At 39.3% G+C, this 20,801-nt stretch overlaps 4 protein-coding genes across 5 annotated transcripts in view; 2 read left to right on the top strand and 2 right to left on the bottom strand.

Annotated features, from left to right (window-relative positions):
• Window positions 1-1,851: 1,851 nt before the first annotated feature.
• Window positions 1,852-3,832, bottom strand: Kpc2 (Kip1 ubiquitination-promoting complex subunit 2). The gene is made up of 7 exons (XM_076798794.1): window positions 3,694-3,832; window positions 3,431-3,624; window positions 3,122-3,309; window positions 2,758-2,963; window positions 2,375-2,670; window positions 2,176-2,304; window positions 1,852-2,100 (listed from the first exon to the last, which is right to left on the bottom strand). The coding sequence occupies exons 1-7, from the start codon at window positions 3,729-3,731 to the stop codon at window positions 2,084-2,086; spliced, it is 1,068 nt and encodes a 355-aa protein (XP_076654909.1). The 5' UTR covers window positions 3,732-3,832; the 3' UTR covers window positions 1,852-2,083.
• A 179-nt stretch (window positions 3,833-4,011) lies between these two features.
• On the top strand, window positions 4,012-5,982 carry LOC143360184 (uncharacterized). 2 transcript variants are annotated; one of them, XM_076798796.1, is made up of 5 exons: window positions 4,012-4,159; window positions 4,285-4,476; window positions 4,575-4,785; window positions 5,498-5,578; window positions 5,662-5,982. In XM_076798796.1, the coding sequence occupies exons 2-5, from the start codon at window positions 4,321-4,323 to the stop codon at window positions 5,859-5,861; spliced, it is 648 nt and encodes a 215-aa protein (XP_076654911.1). In that variant the 5' UTR covers window positions 4,012-4,159; window positions 4,285-4,320; the 3' UTR covers window positions 5,862-5,982. The 2 variants fall into 2 exon arrangements, with proteins under 2 accessions (XP_076654911.1, XP_076654910.1); XM_076798795.1 differs by having other exon boundaries at window positions 4,014-4,159; window positions 5,462-5,578.
• Window positions 5,983-9,431: 3,449 nt separating this feature from the next.
• On the top strand, window positions 9,432-11,985 carry LOC143360592 (uncharacterized). Its single transcript, XM_076799590.1, has 3 exons — window positions 9,432-9,588; window positions 9,666-9,794; window positions 10,592-11,985. The coding sequence occupies exons 1-3, from the start codon at window positions 9,584-9,586 to the stop codon at window positions 11,286-11,288; spliced, it is 831 nt and encodes a 276-aa protein (XP_076655705.1). The 5' UTR covers window positions 9,432-9,583; the 3' UTR covers window positions 11,289-11,985.
• Cubn (Cubilin) overlaps window positions 11,576-20,801 on the bottom strand; it is a 27,728-nt gene continuing 18,502 nt past the window's right edge. The window contains exons 32-52 of the mRNA XM_076799589.1: window positions 20,680-20,755; window positions 20,218-20,326; window positions 19,987-20,146; window positions 18,756-19,013; window positions 18,617-18,690; window positions 18,313-18,542; window positions 17,825-18,025; window positions 17,604-17,739; window positions 16,718-17,045; window positions 16,034-16,222; window positions 15,787-15,943; window positions 15,478-15,655; window positions 14,825-15,061; window positions 14,580-14,742; window positions 13,893-14,107; window positions 13,573-13,641; window positions 13,429-13,493; window positions 12,974-13,214; window positions 12,746-12,908; window positions 12,259-12,509; window positions 11,576-12,145 (exon numbers count right to left, since the gene is read on the bottom strand). Of these exons, the coding sequence (XP_076655704.1) occupies window positions 11,993-12,145; window positions 12,259-12,509; window positions 12,746-12,908; window positions 12,974-13,214; window positions 13,429-13,493; window positions 13,573-13,641; window positions 13,893-14,107; window positions 14,580-14,742; window positions 14,825-15,061; window positions 15,478-15,655; window positions 15,787-15,943; window positions 16,034-16,222; window positions 16,718-17,045; window positions 17,604-17,739; window positions 17,825-18,025; window positions 18,313-18,542; window positions 18,617-18,690; window positions 18,756-19,013; window positions 19,987-20,146; window positions 20,218-20,326; window positions 20,680-20,755 (3,653 nt within the window). The 3' untranslated portion in view covers window positions 11,576-11,992. The remainder of the gene's footprint in view (window positions 12,146-12,258; window positions 12,510-12,745; window positions 12,909-12,973; window positions 13,215-13,428; window positions 13,494-13,572; window positions 13,642-13,892; window positions 14,108-14,579; window positions 14,743-14,824; window positions 15,062-15,477; window positions 15,656-15,786; window positions 15,944-16,033; window positions 16,223-16,717; window positions 17,046-17,603; window positions 17,740-17,824; window positions 18,026-18,312; window positions 18,543-18,616; window positions 18,691-18,755; window positions 19,014-19,986; window positions 20,147-20,217; window positions 20,327-20,679; window positions 20,756-20,801) is intronic.

Here is a 20,801-nt window from a genome sequence, read left to right as displayed (position 1 = left end):
ATATAATGAATTAATCTAAAGAATAATATTCAAAAAGACGAGTAAAAATATTACCCAAAGCAGGTGACACCATTTAGCTTTATAAAAATCTATACTTTTTGCTATGTACTTGTGTAAATACAAAATATTTACAATAACTGAACAAATTAAGAAAGAAAAAAGGAGGAACGCTTTACATCCCATGTTCTTGAATGAAATTAAATCATTTCTATTCTATAGAAAAAAATCTAATCAAAAGTATACTACACGGTGAAAAATATAAAGAATATTCACATTTTTTTCTAAATGCAAATATATTTGAGCCTAATTACGGCCTATTAAGTTGTTCGTACATTTAAAAAAATTATCACACCACTCTAGCACCCACACAATCATTTCAGGAGCACCATGATGCAGATCCAACAGCAGTTCCAGTTGAACTGATCTTCCCTACTTCAAGTTCTACGAAAAGCAGATACGCCAGGATATACCCCACATTCAGCCAATCGTAGGGAAGCAACAGCCCATCCCCGTAGGCACATTCTCCAGTCACAAGAGCTGAACAGGGACCGTAGCCTTTATAAAACAGACTGTGCCTGCGTTGAGACGGAGCATGCTCCATTGGAATATTCTAAATCCCACACAAAAAAGGGGTGTGCCCTACCGTCGCTAACTAAACGGAAGGGAAGGGTGTATCGTTCTCCACTGCCACCGTTGGAAAAGGATGCTAACATTCACAACACAGACTGAGATGCTGGAAAGACGGAGCATGCTCCGTTAGAATATTCTAAACCCCACGTCCAAAGGGGTGTGCCCTATAAACTCTAACAGGATACGGGGAAAAGAATTGTCCAAAATGCAACTATGACTCTAGAGTCAAATTTTATGATTGACTTATTAAGAACTTTTTTCAGCCTTCATCAAAATACATTCATAATATTTGTCTGTGATACTATTAAATCACATATTTATTCATCATACAGTAAATTTAACAGAAACTAAAAAATATCAAAACTACAGGGTCAATACTTTCTCAACTGCAACACCCTTTTTTAGCAGCTACCCCTTTCCCTTTTTTGGGATCAAAGGGGTGATAGGTACCCCTCTGAAAGGGGTAAAATACAGAAGGGGCATAGGGTGACTTAATGTGCTAGAAAAAATTTCTGTGCCATGTGGGGATTCTATGCAGCTATATATTACACGCGGCATAAAAAGAACAAATCGAAAAAAACCCTTTTATATATAATAAAAAAAGCTTCAAGGTTCTGAATCGTATAACCTATACGAAATTTCGCTATACTTCGAAGCAAAACTACATATGTTCATGAAAAAAAGAAATTATTTCGAAAGAAATACCTGCTGAAAATAATTACAATATCCATGAATTTAGATCATTTATTACGTGTTTCTAATCTCCGTTTACCAAAAAAGAAAAACATAACCAATAATATTAAAAGAACTGGAAAAATGAATGGAATTTAGTATTTCTACACATAACATCAATATTAATCGTGAAAATCATGCAATGTATAATCTTAATCTTGAATAAATTAATAGTCTACAATTAACTTTACATACAAAAATATGCGGATAATTTTTAAATTAAAAATGTCCAAAAGAAAAAGAAGAAACAAATTGTTTAAGTACCAATATTCACAGCCTCTTCTTTATTGTGTCCTCCAACATTCTGCTGCGCAACGAGCAACAATTATTAATTTCGTCTTCATTTTCAAATCGAATTTTTCTATACATCATAAGCATAAATTCAAAAATTTTGATAACGCCATCTACAATGAAATGATCAAGCTTCTTGCCAATTAGTACCGTTTCTGGTCCTCAGATGTCGCCCGTATGAAAATTTAAAATTGAAAAGGAGGAAAATTCAATTTTATTAATTAATGTACATACTTTTTTATTATTGTTTTCATTACGGAATAATGAATTTCTCTATTAAACAGATACTTACGATAATTTCCTAAGTTCCATGCCTATGATAAAAGCATTGAATTAAAATTATGTACCCTTTCATGTTTTTATAATGAAACAGTTCTTTTCCTTTGAATGCAATTTCTCAAAATAACCATTTTGAGTCAGTATCAATCAATTAGGACCGTTTTTCTTCTATATGCAAGATATTCAATATAAAATGTATAATCACGTGTTGCATTTCTTAAATATTGATTTAACATTAATTACCTGTAAATTGATTGATGTGAAGAGCATGCTTCTCGTGTCTATATATCATAAATAATTTTTTTAAAATAAGTGATACGTCAATATCCAACATCCATATTGATGATGTAGTCTCTATTATAGATAAATATGCTGAAAACATCGCGACTATTATATAACTTTCATGTACTAGGTTATTTTATAATATAATAGTTATTCATACCTAATAACATTTTCGGATTTTTAAGACTAAGCTGAATATGTGGATTATTTATGATTGCCTGGTAGACTGGACTATCAGGATTAAATCCTTCATTTAAATCGTTTAAATTGGGACTTTCATTTCCGAGCAATTCACACTTGGAACGGTGAAAATTTTCCAAAAGAAGATCTACAATGGTGATTAAATTCCCATCATCTGGTATATCTTCAATATTCAAAAAGCAATCATTATCATCATCATTTTCTACATCATTTTGAGTTCTTATTAACCACTTTATTGCTTCTATTATATTTGATCTATAATAAATGAATAAAGTATAAATTAGAAAAAGGGTGACGGCCATGCGAGTGTTAATATGAAGCAGCTCAAAGAAATGTTCATACTTTGTTAATCGTAGGGCTTTTAAGCTTTTCTTATGAGTGTAGCCCATTTCCGTAAGAATTTTCACATAATTCTGATCAACAGTTGGATTACAGGTTGATTTTAATTTTTCTCTTAAAATATTGTAAGTTTTCTCAGCTTCCGGACTATACATTAATATTTTTGCTGATGTTCTTACAAGCGAGATAAGAATGTGTCTGATTTCGTTCTGAAATTACAACAAAATATGTTCGAAATAATTGTGTTCTGTAAACAAACCATATTAGTTATACAGAGTGTTCTGTAACAGATAGGAAAATATTTAAGGGGGTGAGTCTCCATGACAATAAATTGTCATCAAAAATCATCCCTTGAATTTTTTCCTACCTGTTGCCAAATATTCTGGATATCCAAATCCAAAAAACCAGGAGGGGGTGGAATATGACGAGGTGGATTGACTAAAGGTAAATCATGTGTAGCTAGAAATATTGCTTCCTCATTTGGTCCTTTGACGGCTCTTCCAGTCAAAGGTAGTTTTGCAGGTGCCGGACGTATTTTTACCAATAGCAAATTGTCTAGAATACAGAAAATTACTTTGCATTATCAATTATGCTAAATGGATTGCTAGAAATTATTTTTACTCAAAACTGCTAGAGATTTTAGAGATTTATGAAGATTGAGGAACTAATATTTTACCATTTTTATTAATTTCCTCATCATTTATATTATTCCCATTAACAAGTTGTTTAAACATGGATGGATGTACTAAACGGAATTGGGTTGGTTCTTTTGTCTTATCGTTGCCGTACAATTGCTTCATTGCTAATGTTTTAATTTTCTCTATGGTAAAATTTGGTTGTACTGTAACGTTTGCAACATGGCCTTCTGGGCTAAAATAGGAACATAATTGTTTACAAGTTGCGTGTAGTAAATATTTATTATAACCGAAATATTTATACCTTATAACGTTAACTAAAAAATTTTTTGGTGGTGCCATAAGGGTTGGTTTTTAGGACACTTTATTTATTATACCAAACTTCTTAACATATTCTTAGGGTACATAAATAATTTTATTTATTCTTTGTCAGTATTTTTCTTGAAATCCACAGTAATTAATTTACAATTTTTCATTGGTACTATACATGTAATTTCATACGAAAGAAAGTAAACAACAAACATCAGAGAACAGCTGATTCGCTTTTGTATATACAAATAGTCGTGGTGGTTCCTATAATTGCCGCGAGAGGGTTAATTAATTCAGAATCCAGAGTCCTCTATAGTCAGTTGTTATAAATAGTGTAAATAAATATTGTTCTGATACTGCCTTATCACAGTTGATCGTATAACCTCAAATCAGTCCTGTCATTAGTTCCCCCTTTTAAATAACACCTTTAAAACATGTAATTAGAAGAGACACATAAAGTTGTAAGTATAAACATAAAATTACTATACTATAGTGGGTGTAGGTATTATAACTATATTTGTATATTTCCGAATCTACAATGTATTGAGGTCAGATACATTTGATTATATGTACATAAACTACACAGGAGACACAAAGAGACGAAGTCATCAGTTATCAAAAAATGACTGAAAAATCTGGATGCGGTGAATTGCAACAATTAGTCCAAGAAGAGGAATGCGAAGAGCCGTTAGGTCCTGGCGGTGAAGCTACACCGCCCTCAACACCAGCTAGGTCGAAAAATCCAAATAAAAATGACACTCAGAGTTCCCATGTATCGGTATGAGTTTATATTTCATCACTGTGTTACAGTAAATATTAAACTGCCAATAGTGTCTAGGCTATACTAAGCTTGATCGTAAAATTCCATTGGTTTAGCAACAAGTATTATGGGAGAGCAATACACAGACATCGCCAATTGTCAGTAAAGGAAGCTCTGGCCAAGCAACTAGTCAAGGATCCATGGTTTCTGGTAGAGCGGTGAATCTTTCGAATTATGGCAATCAATCTCGTCTAAGTTACGTGAATGAGAAGGAGAAACAGAGACCCAATAGACCAGAATCATCAAAATTAAACCGTCAACATAAAGGTAATCCTATTGGAAAGGAAAAACAATTAATATCTATTATGCTCTATACGAATTCAGAATTAATTTTACTAATTTTATATGTATTGTTCAGGAAGTTAAAATGTTAATCAAATTGAATAACTTATTAAAGAGAGGTTTATCCACAGCATAGCTAAATATGCCCTATGTTAAATATCTTGCGAGCAATTGATGATTTTAGGTGGCTTAATAGTCTGGAAATAATGAACTAAGTAAATATAACATTTACATTTTCACCTAGAAAGTATTCTAGGACCATGTTGTTTAATTTTTATATTCTAAGACATTTTTTATTTCATTGGAACACCCAAATCACCATTCAAAACAGTTCACTTTACACCTTGGACACGCTGCACGATTCTTTTCACTATTTTATTCCATGGATATTTCTAGTATAGTCTGTTTTCAAAAGTAACGATCTGAGATACATCAGACAAGATCCTTCATTTCAGAAATAAATTAAGAAATATCTGCAATAAATCATCCAGTTACGATCTATGATGTGTGGCAGGTCTCTTTCGAAAAACAGACTGCAAAATCTACATCATACTATACTTTAAGTTATTTTAAGTTAACAAATATTTGTCTTTTGCGTTTATATGTTATCGTTCATCCGATTTTTAGTTCATTCTTTTTCTTTTGGCATTATAAAATAAAGGTGTGGCGCCGTGCAAACATCATTGCTTTTTATCAGAGGTTCCCGATGTGCGACGTATGGAGCAAGCATTGTTACAACTTCTGGAAGATTTTCACAGCGGTAATTTATGTGCGTTTGGTACGTTCGGTCTTGATACAACTTTTCGATAAAATAATTAGATTATACTGTATCAATGAAACGATTATTGTGCATAAATTCAGGGAAAGACTGCAGCATGGAGCAAATGACAGACATACGAGAGCAGCAGGAACGACTAGCTAAACTTCACTTCGAATTAGGTCCAAGACAAGACATCAGTGGGGAACAATCAGGAAGTCGTCATTCGGGTACTAATATGCGTCACTTGTTGCACCGTCTTCAACAGCTCAGTATATGTATTGAAAAATTGCACAGCAAATAGTTGCATAAGCATTCTACCTACCTATAATTGTGTATAAGTTGTTACTGTAATATAATTACATTTTATTTTTAAATACATGAAGAATGGTGAGGGATCGTGAACCGATCACGTTGAAACACGATATCTACTGTAAAAACTCTTATCACGAAATAAAAACTGTTCTTTTATACTGAAAAGGCAGAAAAAGTATACGTACTTTACTTTGTTATATTGTTCAGAAGAAGAAAATTTGTTCACCCGCGTCGAATATGCTCTCGGGTTGTTTAGTGCTCACTATGTCGTCAATTCGTTTCTTATTTTCTCTACTATTTGCAGTTGCAACTCGGTGATTTCACCAGCAGGGTACACACAAGTTGAAAGACGGTCCTCGTAAGCATCATAATTTTAATTATCGTCCTGCCATCGCTTCTCAGACGCGATAAGTCACTCAAGTTCCTGGTGCTCATTATTTATGGGTACTTGCGTACAAACACATAATATTATACATTAGTCTGCGTATGATACAAGTAGATTGCAGATGTTTCTGCGAGTTAACGAAGTTATGAAAAATGCAGACAGATTTCTATTCTGCAAAAATATTCCCAGTCTTCTCGTTTTCATATACATTTATTTCTTCACGAGTGGATGGAACAGCAGTTAAAATTATTCCAAGAAGAAAGACATTCCATCCTCCACAATCTGTTTATCATCGACATTTGTTTTTCCAATATCTTGATTATATCTTCAAAATGATTATCTTCCCGAGTTTATCAAAAACACTTCTGGAGAATTCATTAACTCTTAAAGTTGGAGTCTTTGTCTAGAAAATAGAAATTCCTTTTTGCAAGAGCGCTCATCTAAATGGACAAATTTCGTTTAGAGGAAAATGATGTTTATAAAGCGATTTTAAGAGTCCAATGAATAATCGTACCCTGATGAAGTGATTCGAATGGCCAATCTATTGCATCACTCGATCTCACGCGAATCGGATGAATCAGACTTGAAGTGGCGGATTACAACGCATTCGCGCCCGGTAGCAAATCAAATTCGAACACGATATTGTTGTTGAATAGAAACGGATTGACGTGGATGAATTCGAGAAGGACGCGGTCGCTTTTAGAACGACGGCAGAACAATCGAAAGATAAGACGTGCGAACGACCTAGCGAATTGATAAAGAGACACGGAAAAAATGCCAATTTACGCATTTCATTTATCTCTTCAAGGTGTTTCAGCGTCGCCCCTTGCAGGTTGTTTTCGAGACGAGATGCTCGTGAAACACAGGTTGAATCAGGCTAATTTTGGGAACATAAATTCGTCTTGAATAATTCATTCTATTGATTTACCACTTCGGTCTATGTACGATTTATTTATGTTCCTCTTATATTATTTAAAAGTCTCCGGTCTTTCTAAAAATCGGTCCGCTGATTTTACACACTTTTTTTATTTCTGTCGGCAGTAGTTGCAACTTTATCTTCGGTAGATCATGGATCTCTATCTCTGATCAATCTCTTTACATGTTCCTTCTTCTGCGATAGATCTTGGAGTGATCCAAGAAATCTGATCCAAAATGTAACATGTGCAATCAGAAGAGATAGAGGGGCAGACGATTGTCCAGCCGATTCTCAAAAATAGCCTAGATCTTCCCAAGAAAATCAGCCTTGAAACACCCACACGCATACTCCCGTGACAAGTTCACCGAGAATAGCGTTCTCCAGGCTGGCGCCTAACCATTTCCGCGATAAAGCTTCCATAAATATTCTCAGCATCATCCGACCGGATTTCTGTTCGAATTTGTTTATTGTACCGCCCGCTAAAAGGAAAGATACCAAAGGAAAATCCTTCAGGACGAACGACTCTAAAGACTAAGTGCGTATTATTAAGGTACGTATATTAAATCAGCCAAAAATATTTTCTTTTCAAAATAGTTCCTATTGGGACTCGCACAAAATGGCGCCGAACTTCGGCGTGCTATAACCGTAGCTATTTTTGGTTCTTCAGGGTCGGAAAACCCTTTAAATCAATCCACTTACATTTATATTAATTGAGTGCACACACGAGTGGACTGCGAATTTATTTAAATTGTTAAAGACGCGTTTCTGTCTGGACCCTGCTACCTGCAATCGCAACAATTGATACAGAATATTTATATTTTGTATAAAAATCCGGTATCTATTCATGAGATCACAATCGCGTGCCATTCATTGAGTCGTTGAAGGGAAAACAATGCAAGATTTCCGCAGTATCTTCTCCGTCACCTGGCGGAAAGACGTCACCGGGACGTTCATGGTGAAGGCTTTCCAGGAATTACCTGCGGAATAAACGGTTGTTTGTCTCGGCACGGTGTTCCATTGAGTGCTCGGCAACGTCAAAGCTCGCAAGTACACAGATTAGATACGTGACGACCTAATTATCTCGGTTTGTATTAAGCGGACGATGGAAGATGCCGCGGGTAGCGACGCCCGACAATGGGAACAACAAAACGAAAACGAGACGGAGGAACTAATCGAGGCAGATCCGATGAATGGAGAAGGGACGGGCCCGTCCCGCTATTTCCGGAACAGTGTTCCTCCTTTCGATGCAAAACCGGGGACAGCGACGAAGAAAATCGGTCTTCCGCTCGAACTTCGACCCTGAAGGGGAGATACACAAACTCACGTGTCCAGGCAGTCGTCAATCCCAATTGAAATAAAAATAGAATAACAAAAACGGGAGTCGTAGTAATACTAGCAAGCAGACTCCTGTACAATGGGATGAAAGAAATTGTTAGAAAATGCCGTGTCTACCTATTTTATATAAATAAATACATAGTAAATGTGTAAAAGATTGTTTAAAAAGACTGTATAGTTCCTGCCACAGAAGATGTATGTCTACAGTATTTTTAAATAATTATTTTATCGCGTTATGTCGCAGTCTATTTCATGGGAAGCATTCCTATGGTAGAATTTATTATAGAAAAACTAGTTAACGTACGGCTATGAATCTTTTTGCAAATTGCTCGGGTATGATTCAGTATTGTAGACAAATTTTCATAACATGCTGCACCTTTTAGTTTCCCTGTAATAAATTCGTAAAAATGGCCAGCCTTTTTGAGCCATTTTCTACGACGAACACTCTGAAATTAATGTTAGCTGAACGGTCCTAGAACCAGAGACATTATTTATAATTATTCCAACACTCAACATTTTAATCGCTCCCATAATACCACTGACTACAACAATGATTTCCTGCATGTCCAACGCACCAGCTCTCTGCCACAATTTAATCTTATCTCCAGCTAAATAATTATTTCCGCAGCGATACATGTTACTAGCTTCCAAGAAAGCACTCGTAAGATCGACGAACCATTCTAATTAATACGCATGAAAGATCGATTAGACCTTTAAATCTTTGCATCTTTAGACCTTTGCGTCTTTTACTGTAAACTTTTCCCCAAAAATTTTGGCAGAAGTTTCCCGGACCTGGATCTCCGGCGAAAGATCAATTGTTCGGGATTGACCGTAACGAATCCATCGATCCGACGATCGATGCTCCGACGATATCTGCCGCGATATCTTGGCAACAGTCTCGGTAACGTGGCGACAGGGAGCACGCGTGTTTATCGAGATATCAACGGAGACACGTATAAGATATAAGGGAGGCCGTGGAACGGCAGTCAGTGTCGTGCTGGATCGTGGCTGCGATCGTACTGATCCATAGAAGACGGTGTTTATCGATCGTGAACCGAGAATATACAACTGCGAAATGCGGTGAGCTGAATGTTTTGGCTGGCGCACGGCCGCCAATCCCGGGCCGGTTTCTTGTTTAATCGTCCGTCTTTCTTCAGGGTCTGGCTGCTGTTAACCGTGTTCCTGGTGGTCGCCGTGCTGGCCAGCGAGACGTCTGCCAAGAAACGATCCAACGATGTAGAATCGAAAGCCGGCGAGAAGAAGAAGAGGGACGTGGCTTATGCGAAGTGAGTACATGCGAATCCGGGCCTGGTCTTGTTAAGATGATAGAGTTTGATGGACTGTTGCGCAACCGTTCCCGCGATCGCCTTATCGGACTCTCTGTTGGCGGACTTTGCTTCCGACGGCGATGGAAAACAGATTTTCATTTCGGATTTGACCGGCACGAAAAGTATTTGATCGCTCCGATTCTCGAAAAATTGTCCACGTTTGAACTGCGATCGTTTCCTCAAAAACAAATAGTACGGTAACAAGTTTAGACTCATTTTGAAGCTCGAACCTTCGATTTTCGCAGACCATCATTGGTTTTCTTCTAGAATATCTGTGCACGATATAGCAGGTGAAAAATCGAGGACACCATTTTGGTATCGAATGCTACAAATTGTCTGTACTCACGCAATCATCAAAAATTTTCTTGACTGAATCTGTTCTCGAAAACAGTTCATATTCACTCGGTTTTTTAATTAATATTTATAACTTCGCAGCAAACATATTTATTTCTTCGGTTGAAAATAGAATTGCTACGATTCGAATAAACATAGACTTTGAAATCGTTATGCTGTGATCGATAGATTAATATCGTAAAAGTGATGTTTTTATATGTTTACGGAAATATAGTTAGCTTGCAGCGATGTGTCAACAAATTGAAGTTTCACTCATTATCTTATATATTGTACAATAACCACTGAATTTCAAGGCCTGCAGGGTAGCAAATTCTCGGGAATTACATTCTTCAAATAAAAAACTTGAAAATATAGTAAACAAATTTGATTTTGCTAACTGCGATTGATCTCTTCTTTTCCAGGGAAGGGAACAAGAAGGTGGAATCAAAGAAGAGGAAGAGCAGCTCCTCCGAGGACAAGGAAGCTGAGGCCTACTCTGAAGGTAGCGTGGAAGAAGCTAAGCCTACCAAGGAGTACAAATCGAAGAACAAGAAGCTGAAGGGAAAGGAGAATGTGGACCCCAAGGCGCAGAACAGCGAGCTCACGAAGGACAAGAAGAAGAAGTCGAACAAGTACACCGTGGAGTCGCAGGAGGCCCATCAGAAGAGCTCCAAGAAGACCTTGAAAGACAAGAAGGCGAAGGACAAGTTGAAGGACAAAACAAATGTCGAGGAAGAGGTCGGCGTGGAAAGCAAGAAATCGAAAAAGATGGAGGGCAAGAAAGCTGGAAAGGGCGAGAAGCCATTGAAAGAGGGCAAGAAGAAGCTCCAGGAGAAGAAGAAGAAGGAAACGGCAACGGAAGTTGAAGAGGAGCCGGTAGAAGCTGAGGAGGAGGCACCTAAAGCAAAGACTCAAACGAAGAAGGACAAAAAGAGGGCGAAGGAAGAGAAGAACAGGAAGAAGCGGGCAGTAGAACCGGAAGCGGAGGCCGAGGAAGAAGCAGTCGAGGAACCGGAAGTCCCAGAGGAGGAAGTTGTCGAGGAGGAACCGCAAAGCTGTCAGAAAGTGGACGAAACCAAACAGGACGCGAATGGCGCGGAGGACTGCGACCAGGCGTGATTTTTAAATATGTAAATATTTAGTTAGTGTTCGAACGTCATACTACGTCATGGAATCATTCGCTGTAATCATTTCACTGATACAGAGCCATCCACCTCTCATTTTCTACGAGTCGTTATTATGATTTTATTGGGGAGGTTAACATCGGATCGATACTGTGAGGAGTCGAGAGAAGTTAGGGTGTTTTGAAAATTATGAAAATTTCTGTTCGAGTAGAGCAATTCATCAGGAATACAAAAATTAAATTACAAGATAGTTTATCGTAAAATATTGTTTTCTAAATTCGCAGAGGACAATAACTTAACTCCAAGGGTTTGTAACTTGAAGAGTGTAGACTATTGTCGTACAACTTGCAAATATAATTTCGATGAAACATTTTATTGCGTCATCTTTTCAAAACCGTACTAAGGTACGAATAAAAAATACGTTTGTATGAGTAACAGATAAATTATTGTCCATAGGAACATTTTAATCACTGTATTAAATCTCATTTATTTAATTGCTATCCGCGTCGAGTCGCAACCGCTGACTCCGACACCATTGCACTCGTTATGTACAAATGACGATGTTGACGAAGTTCTTACAATATTAGTAGCCTTGGGGGAAAGGGGAGGGGGAGGGGCGATAAACACACCTCATAGTCGACCTACGAAATGTATGTACATACTTCGAAGAATAAATATTTTTGTAAATCGTCCTTCTTATCAGTTGTTTCCTGTGAATATTATATCTCCTTCTGTTTCTCCCTCTTGCACCCCTTTGAAGTTGATGATCCAACCGGTTCCAATGTTGTTCACTGTCGACGTGTATTCCACGAGGATTCGTTCTCCATTGGTGAAGAATGGTGCTGGGTTGTCCTGAAACAAGAGAAACAGTTTTGCGATCAGTGGTAGATTTGGAAAATTGCTAGAATGGGACTGAACTGCGACATAAAATTGTGACGTCAGCTCATGATTAGGTCTGCGCTTACCCCTCCGCAATAAGTGTTGGCCAGGGTCCGTTCTCCGTCAGGTTCAGGTTCGTATAGCTTCAGGATGTTCGCCTTGTTCTCGCAGCCGGTGTCCGCTCCGATGTCGAACACGGCGAATTTCAGCATGACCTTCAGGCCGCGCGGCACGCTCACGTCCCAGGTACAAACTGTATTGTTGCGGTACTCGTTCGGATACAAAGGCGACGTGAACGTACCGGCGTAATTGTAAAGTCGGCCACCGCAACCGCGACCTGCGGATCATCATTGCAGTCAGAAAAAGATATTTCATGCTACGACTTTCGATGTCAACCCTATTGAAAGTACAGTGATTTCTCTATATATGTCGTCAAGGCCTGGATGATAAACGTCGCGCAATTATCCTCACTATCGTCTCCTGGACGATACATGACGCTGGCAAGACCCGCGTTGTTGACATATATCGAGAATTCACCGTGTGCGAAAGTATTAATTCGCAGAAGTGGCGCACCTGCGTCCGTGGTCGTGAAGGTGATATCATAGTATTCGTATATGGACGACCATTCGGTCCGGGAGTGTATGCTCAGCTTGTTACCAACGCTGAAGACAGGTTCAGGCGTCTCGACGCCGCACAACTTCGCCAGAAGTCTGCCGTCGAAGCCTCCCTCGCGAATCTAGCCAGAGGAAACAAACGATCAGTCTCGATTTAGTTTCGATCAGTTTCGATTTAGATGCTTGCCTCGATGGCGGTCTTCGTGCAATCTTCAAGGTCGTAGAATATCATCCTGTTGAAGTACAAGGCGATCGTGTGATTGGCTGGAGCCGTGATCGTGGTCCAGCACTCGTTCGTTTTCTCGTGGATGATTCGACCTTGCTCCGAGGTATAATTTCGACTGCAGGTCGCGTTGGTGAATTGGAGCTTGAAGCCCTTGTGGGCCGGAGAGGTGCCTTTGAAGGTTATCAGCACTTCGTTGGTGTGGCTGTAGCAACAAGTTAAATGTTGATCGCGTGTATTGCGCGCAAGTGACAAGAAAATGATGGATAAAAAGCGGTGGCCGGGGAGCAAAAAATTGGGGGCTCGTACAAATTAAAAATTTGACTTTGGGACAAAAAGTAAAAATCGCATATCTCTTCAGGAAGTGACCGACAGCATTTTTCAAAGATTTTATTGGTGTAATGGATGATTTCGGTTACCTGTAGTATTCATGGGGCCGTTCTTTGCCACAATACCTCACGGAGCTTGTTGGCGCGTGGAAACTCTGTAAAAGATGTAATTTAGATATTTCTTGTTTGTTACACACGTTACTGTTCCATTTCTTAAGTGTAGGATTTAATTACCGTATAGGTCTCATCACGACCACTCCAAATGAAATTCTGTCCGAATCCCTCTTCAATGTACTTCCGGTTCTGCAAATGTAAAAGAAGGCTTACATCAGAGACGAACATTCTCAGAAATAAATAGCAATACGTAATAGCAAAAATGTCTTGATTTTGCCAGTTAAGGCAAAAATTGATTTCTTCCTTCGGTAATTCTTAATAAGCTCAAATTGATGCAACAGTATTTTTTTAAATCTCTTCTGATCACTAATCGCGACAGTTCGAGCCACCGTTGTGTTCATTATGTTGTCTTGAGTGGAACAAAATGGCCGACAAGTCACCTCTTTGTCCGTAATTTCGACGTAATCGGTTTCACAGCGAGCTGACTCGGCCAAATCGACGTCCACGAATTCGATCTTCATTTTCTCCATTTCGGACGACGCTGTTTTCAACAACCACCGGCACTTCGCACCTACGTAGTAGCTGTTAGGGTAGTTCGGGGAAGTGAGTATCTGCATCGTTTCATTCACTACCCAGGTGGGAGTGCCGCAGGACCCTGAAACGATTCATGCTTCGTTGAGCGTGTGTTCAGACTCGATCGAACTCTATTCTATTATTAAAAAAAATCATTATTCAAAAAATTGACAAATTTATGACAAATAAAAAAATTTGTACAATACTCCCGACGTTCTCGATGGAATTAAAAAAATAATCAAGTCGACACGACAAACACTTCCGGAGATAAAAATTGACAAATGCAATCCATTTTCGTGAAGTACCCTAATTTCGTATGTACTATATTATGTGTCATTTTGATGGAGTTCTCAGACGTTGATTGCGAGAAACGATCAATTTTAAATAGAGTACAAATAAAGATCGATTGTTCTATGATGAAGATGTTTTAAAGGCTTGTGGTTTATAAAGAAGTTTGCCACCAGCAAAACGATGACTTAAACCCTCCCTAATATCGCGCATACTAGACTATAGTCGTCGCAGAATAATTTTCTCCACGAATGTTTATACGCTACCCTCTATAGCTTCCAACGTCCCAGTGACTCCGGTTCCTTCGGTGTTTGAATCACTGACAAATCGTATCCACATGTTATTCATGCCAGTAAACATCGGCGAAGGCACAATATTGCCACAATATTTTCCAATGAGTTCGGCGAAAGTATTCGAACCGTCGCGAATCTAAACAGAAAAGAATTACAACAATAAACTCATCGCCGTAAGATCTTTTTATCTATCGATTTGTAGACTTTTAGAAGATTACCTCGATAAAGTCGCCATTGCACGGTTCTTTGCTTCTAGTTTTGTTCGTAGCGTTCTTAAGATCCATACTGTCGATGGTGAACTTGATGTTCATTCCTGACGGTGCTTCTACGAGCCAATGACAGTCTTCCAGGCTGTCATAAGTCGGCCCCTTCTGCGTCTTAAATGGCAATTTCTGCTTCGAAGCCAGCCGAACCACACCGCCGCAGCCTGCTTCTACGCTCTTCACAAACAGAACCTGGAACATAGTAACTCCGTGATAGCAAATAATTCGCATCACAGTCGATCTTTACGAACGAGTTTATCGAAAAATATTTTCTGCCAAATTTCGACCCCCTCTGTGATCAGAAGGGTATAATTACACAAACAAAAATCCCACAGAAGCAGAATACATATTCTAGAATTTCCGCTGATTTATAATTAAAAAGTTGGAAAAAATGCAAATCTGTGACAAAAGTTTGAAGAGCATGTCATTTATACTTTCAGGGAATCAATATATTGTTATTACTAATGCTCCGGATTTTTTCGGACTTTTTGGCAAGGTGTGCCGAAATTTAAAAACGCGAAACTCGATGTTTCGCGTAGAAGTAGTTCGAGAAACGATTTTCTGAACTTTGACACGGTCTGAGCTTCGAATTTGTATAGTCTATCCACCTTGGCCTTGAATCCATCGTATTCTCGATTGGAGTCCGCGTTGAAATCAACGACCATGAAGCTGCTCGTTGACCTGATCGTTGGCAAGTTCGTGGTTAGATTGCCGCACAGTCGGGACAATTTCTTCTCAGAGTCCATCACCAAGCTATCGTAGATGTCAACCCAGTCGTACATGCACCTGCGGGAGTTTAATAACTAATTAAATTTTGATCAAGCATCGATAAACTTTGCAGACTATCAACTATCAACTATTCTATATCCGCTGAAGAAAATTTTGTTTCTGTTTTGTTCGCGCCAAGTTCTACTCACGACTGAGTGTACTCCAGGACGAATTTGTCAAAACGAAGAACAATGCTCTTGTCAGAGGGCGCGGTGATATTCCAACGGCAGTTCACATCACCAAAGTATTCTCCACCGTGCATCAGAGGCTCTATTGTCCCTGGTCTTATCACCTCTCCGCCGCAAGCTGGAGAAAATAAGAGTATGTCTGATCGAATCTATCCTAATTCCTTGTTTGTTTTTTCAGGGTCATTGTCAAAAGGTGGAATTCTTCTACCTTTGATGAAATACTGGAAGACGAAGCCGCTTCGTTGAATATAAGAGTCCGTTCTGAACAGAATCTCCACCGTGTCGTGTGACATCACTGGCAGAGGCTTGTCTGTACCACAATAAGTTTCTTCTTCGTAGCCATAATAACTGGGACTCGTCGATCCTATCGTCAAGTTGTCGAATTGACAGTTGCGACCTGGTACCGAAACAATTATTATTCGTCTAGTTGAAATCACTCCCCCATTTCGAAATTGTTCAAATTATCTTCAGCTTCGCGAATTTTTTCTGCTCCAACTGCGACAGCTACACGAATCTTTCTTACGCAGAACGATTCTACAGACTCTTCCAAGAAGAAAGATATTTTTTTTTTGAATACTATTATACATTTTCAAATACGTTTAAACATGTTTTACAGCAGGACACTGCTAATATGCCAAATTGCTCGAACAGCCAGGAAGTAAGTAATGGATTTTATGCAATTACGAGAAAAATCATCCAAAATTTTAAACAGCTGAAAAAATTAAGGGAATATTTCAAGAGTGTGGATACATAACTTGTCAGATTTTTTAAGATTAAGAGAAACAAAAGAGAAATGTTAACACGGCTACGGTGTCTCGCAGTTGGTGCAGGCAATGATGGCAATGAATCGTGAATGACGTTAGGTCTGGGTCAGGTGCGAATGATTGCTCACCGCGTTCGAGCTGGAACTCCTTGAACTTGACGACGATGTCGTTGCCAGACGCGACCAGAGTATAGTTGCAGAATAAGTTCGGTTTGTACATGAACGGATAGGACGGGGACTTGATGGTTTGCATCTTCTTGGTGACCTCGAAGACACCGCCGCAGTTCTCGTACCACTGGGCCACGAAACCGTCCCCTTGGATCTTGTCGTTCGTGTGGAAGGTGACCTTCATGCGTTTGCTAGTCGAATTGAAAGTCGGGGGCGCGTCTCTGCCGCATACTTTTCCGAGACTCTTCCAGGTGTTGTTCCCATCCCGATGTTCTATCCAATCGAATATCTGTCCCGAAATTATTTAAACTCATCATCAACAAAACAAATTATCTAAACTCAGCCTGGACTCATTCTAAACAGAGCAGAGTTCATTTTCATAATACGTTCACACGGTGTAGCAAAAATTTTTTTAATGAGTCCAGGTATACATCGTTTACTCGATATATGTCCGAAGCACGGGTCTAGCCAGGACATATATCGGCCAAGAGATACTATTCCTTGATCTAGAGGTCTCTGTTCGTGGCCCCTCACGGGGTAGCAGTGTGGATAATTTCGCGACGTTTATCATCCAGGCCTTGGCGACACATATAGAGAAATCACTGTAACTCGCAATTGCTCTAGAATGTGGTGCCGTAACGAGAGCAATAATTTGCAACGAGTGATTATGGACATAGTTCTAGGACTTTTATGGGCTAGGCATTTGGGACATATACAGAGCGAACACTGTATTGTGCTATTTTTAAATTGTCGCGGTTTAAATATAGGCATTTTTTCCGTGAGACGAGCTTTCTTCCCAGGAATGATTAACAGCAGACTCGTAATTAATCATGAAATTTTCAGGTACCTGTACGTAATCGTTGGTGCAGTCCTTGCTGCCCTCCAGATTGAAACGATTGGTGAAGACCAATCCGATGTGGTAGCCATTCTCCGCGGTTATTTCCCAGTTGCACTCTATGTTGTTGGGATACTGGCTCGGGAACCTGTACAAATGAATTATCAAATTTCCCCGATACAGAAATCTAAATCTCGCAGGCAAACGTTTAATCGTGTCGCGACGTCAATTACATCGGAGAAGCGATTTGTTTCTTCTTGCCGCGCACGGGTCCCCCGCAGCCATTGTTCGCGGACTCCAAGATAAGTTTGAACCCGTTCGGCTCGCTGGTCGCGAAGTACTCGATCCACAAACGGTTCCCGCTGCTCGTTATGTTTTCCGGTTTTATGTTGCCGCAGTACGTTCCGATCAATGGCGCCAGTTGTCCACCGTTCCTGGAAAAAACAAGTCCAACGAGCGCTCTTCAAGAAACGTCTCTTCAAGAAAGACAACACCGTTGCAGAAAACACCATGGAAAATATGATGAAAAATATTATCCGAAGCGTGGCAGGAGATTGGCGAAAAATATTGAAAATATCGAAGATTGATCAAATTTTCCGAATACATATTTTTGTTATCGATAAACATGTCTCTCGTTGTTGAACGGGCAAAGTCTCCGTTTGAAATAGACAATTGGATGAAATAATGTTCTCAAGGTCACTTCAAGGTCACAGCATAGTACCTGATGCTGATGTGGCTTTTGTCGCAAGGGCCCATATTCATTTCTAAGAAGCCCAGCTTGATCAGTTCTCCGTCGTCGGGATAATTGACGTTCCAGACGCAGCTGATTGGGAACGATATATTCTTCGGGGTTTCGACTATGTGCGTCGGCCCCTCCAAGGTACCTCCGCAAGGTTGCCATTCGTACTGGAGGACGAAGTCCATCCGTTTCCCGTGAGTACCGTTCACGACCTGCCGGAATCGTCGAACATTCTTAACGAATTCGCTGGACACGGTAATCCGTTTATCTTGCGACAATTATTTACCGTCACTTCGTTGATGCGATCTGGACTCCTCAGGTACGTCGGTTTCGTCAGGTTGCCGCAGAGCATGCCATACTCTGCAAGATCGAATACGTTAAATCTCGTCAATTACGAAAATTGGGTATTCGAATTTTCGTTTCACCTTTATCCACCGATCGTGTCCCGCTAACTAAGCTGATGTACTGGTAGTAGTAGCAGTATCTCGAGTTAGTGATACCCCGTATTCCGCCCACATAACCGGTGGCCCATATCGACAACGTTACGCCACTGTCGGTCTCGTTGTTCGTCATGGAGTCGGGTGCTTCTACGCTCCACTCACAGTAGTACGATGATTCGTTGAACGGCCTCTCTGTTGGCGCTGTCAGATTACCCCTCAAACTCTTCACGGTCCCGCCACAAGCTGAAATGTTCACATAATTTCAACATAAAACGGTGAAAGATTAGGCAAGCTTCACTCCTGCAAGTTCTACGCCGCACAGTGGGCAGTTTGGACAAAACCGGATTCAAAATCAAGGAACTTTCGATAGGAATGAGGTAGAGCGATGAAATCTTTTTTAAATTAAAGCTGAAACTTTGTAGAATATGGGAAAAATAGGGGGATTATTACCATCGAATCATTTCAACGAAAAAATGATTTCATTAGTTTTTGTCACGAAAATCTATTTTTTGCAAAATCCTGAGGTCGTAGACAAATTTTGAGACCAGATTTGAAATCAGCGTGAAAAAATCTATGGGAAATGATGTATAGCATGTTAAAAAAAAATTTTTTCCGCGCGTGGTATTGGAAAAACTAAAATTTTCTTGAATTTGTGCGCGTTTAACGAATTTTCTCGAGGTTAAAAAACGTTCGTACCACAATCTCTCTATTTTTTCCGTATTCTACAAAGTTGCAGCTTTCATTTAAAAAAAATTTCATCGCTCTACCTCATTCCTATCGAAAGTTCCTTGATTTTGAATCCGATTTTGAACCGAACCACGCGGACACTTCACGGAGTACAGTTTTCATTCGATATAAGGCGACGGCTCGGGACCGGCTTTCGTCTTATTTCGGATGAAGAAAAAGCGTTGTCTTATATCGGAACAAAATTGTACATATCGACAAAATAAACATTGTCCAAGCTAATTTTAACAAACAGAATCACGTCTATGACGTGTAACGATTAGGATTTGTATGCAAGATAAAAGTTAAATTAATTGCAAATTACAGGGGAATCAATTTCTTTTGCGGATGGAAATAGTGCGATAGTACTTTTAAATATTTTCGTGTCTACTTGTTGTCGTCATAGACGCGTCAAATTCGCAGTCCAATTTTTTGTTTTATTGAACATGTTCCCAGTTTATTAATCGTATTAGAAATATCGGTAGAAGCTTACGAGCCGGAGCCGAGGCAGAGTAACGAGATGTGAATCCTCGGTACCCGGGGGACGAGAAGTATCCGATCGTCATGGTGTTACTGGAACTCCTAATCTGCCGTAGAGTATCGTTGTGCGTCATCGATTTGATCTTCGATTTGAACTTGAAGTCGTTGTAGAACTGTAAAAGGGATCGACCGTTTAGAGATCAATTTAGTTTGTTGCAGTGAATTCGATTCGATTGATAATCACCGATAGGAAACTGATTGGTCTAGTCTCTGACGAGGTAAGTATATCCAAGTCGTAAATGTCAACGACCACCTGGAAGCCGCGCGGCAACTTAATCTTCCACTCGCAGTACCTGATAAAATTGCAAATTCTCGTGTAATTGGCGCGCCAAAAATTTCGATCAGAACAAAGTTTCTATTCCAATCGAGAAGACTTTCATTCATTTTCTTACGAAACTTAATTGATCAAATACAGCAATCCCCAAGGAATTTGAAAATGCTGTATTATTCTCGACTTATTAATTTTGGCAAGAAACACGTGCTGTTGTGTTAAACAATGAAAACTCTTTAATTTAGAAAACTAAACGCTGTTAAAATGCCAGGAGGATTTATTTGATCAAATTAAAAGATGTTATCATTTTGAACGCGGTCGAAGTTTTGTTAAAATCGTAATAGTTCAGTTTTGGATTAGGGTGACACCACTCACCTGGTACGCGTAGCAACGTGCGGATACCCATTAGACGTGATTCTGGCGGATAGTGCAGTCAGGACACCTCCGCAAGCTATAATAAATATTTCGTGTATTGTTCTATCAAGAAAAATCGTAGA

This window comes from Halictus rubicundus, chromosome 13, assembly GCF_050948215.1.
Source record: "Halictus rubicundus isolate RS-2024b chromosome 13, iyHalRubi1_principal, whole genome shotgun sequence".
NCBI lineage: Eukaryota > Metazoa > Arthropoda > Insecta > Hymenoptera > Halictidae > Halictus > Halictus rubicundus.
The sequence above is the reverse complement of the archived record's forward strand: the minus strand, read 5'-3'. Positions and strand labels throughout refer to the sequence as shown.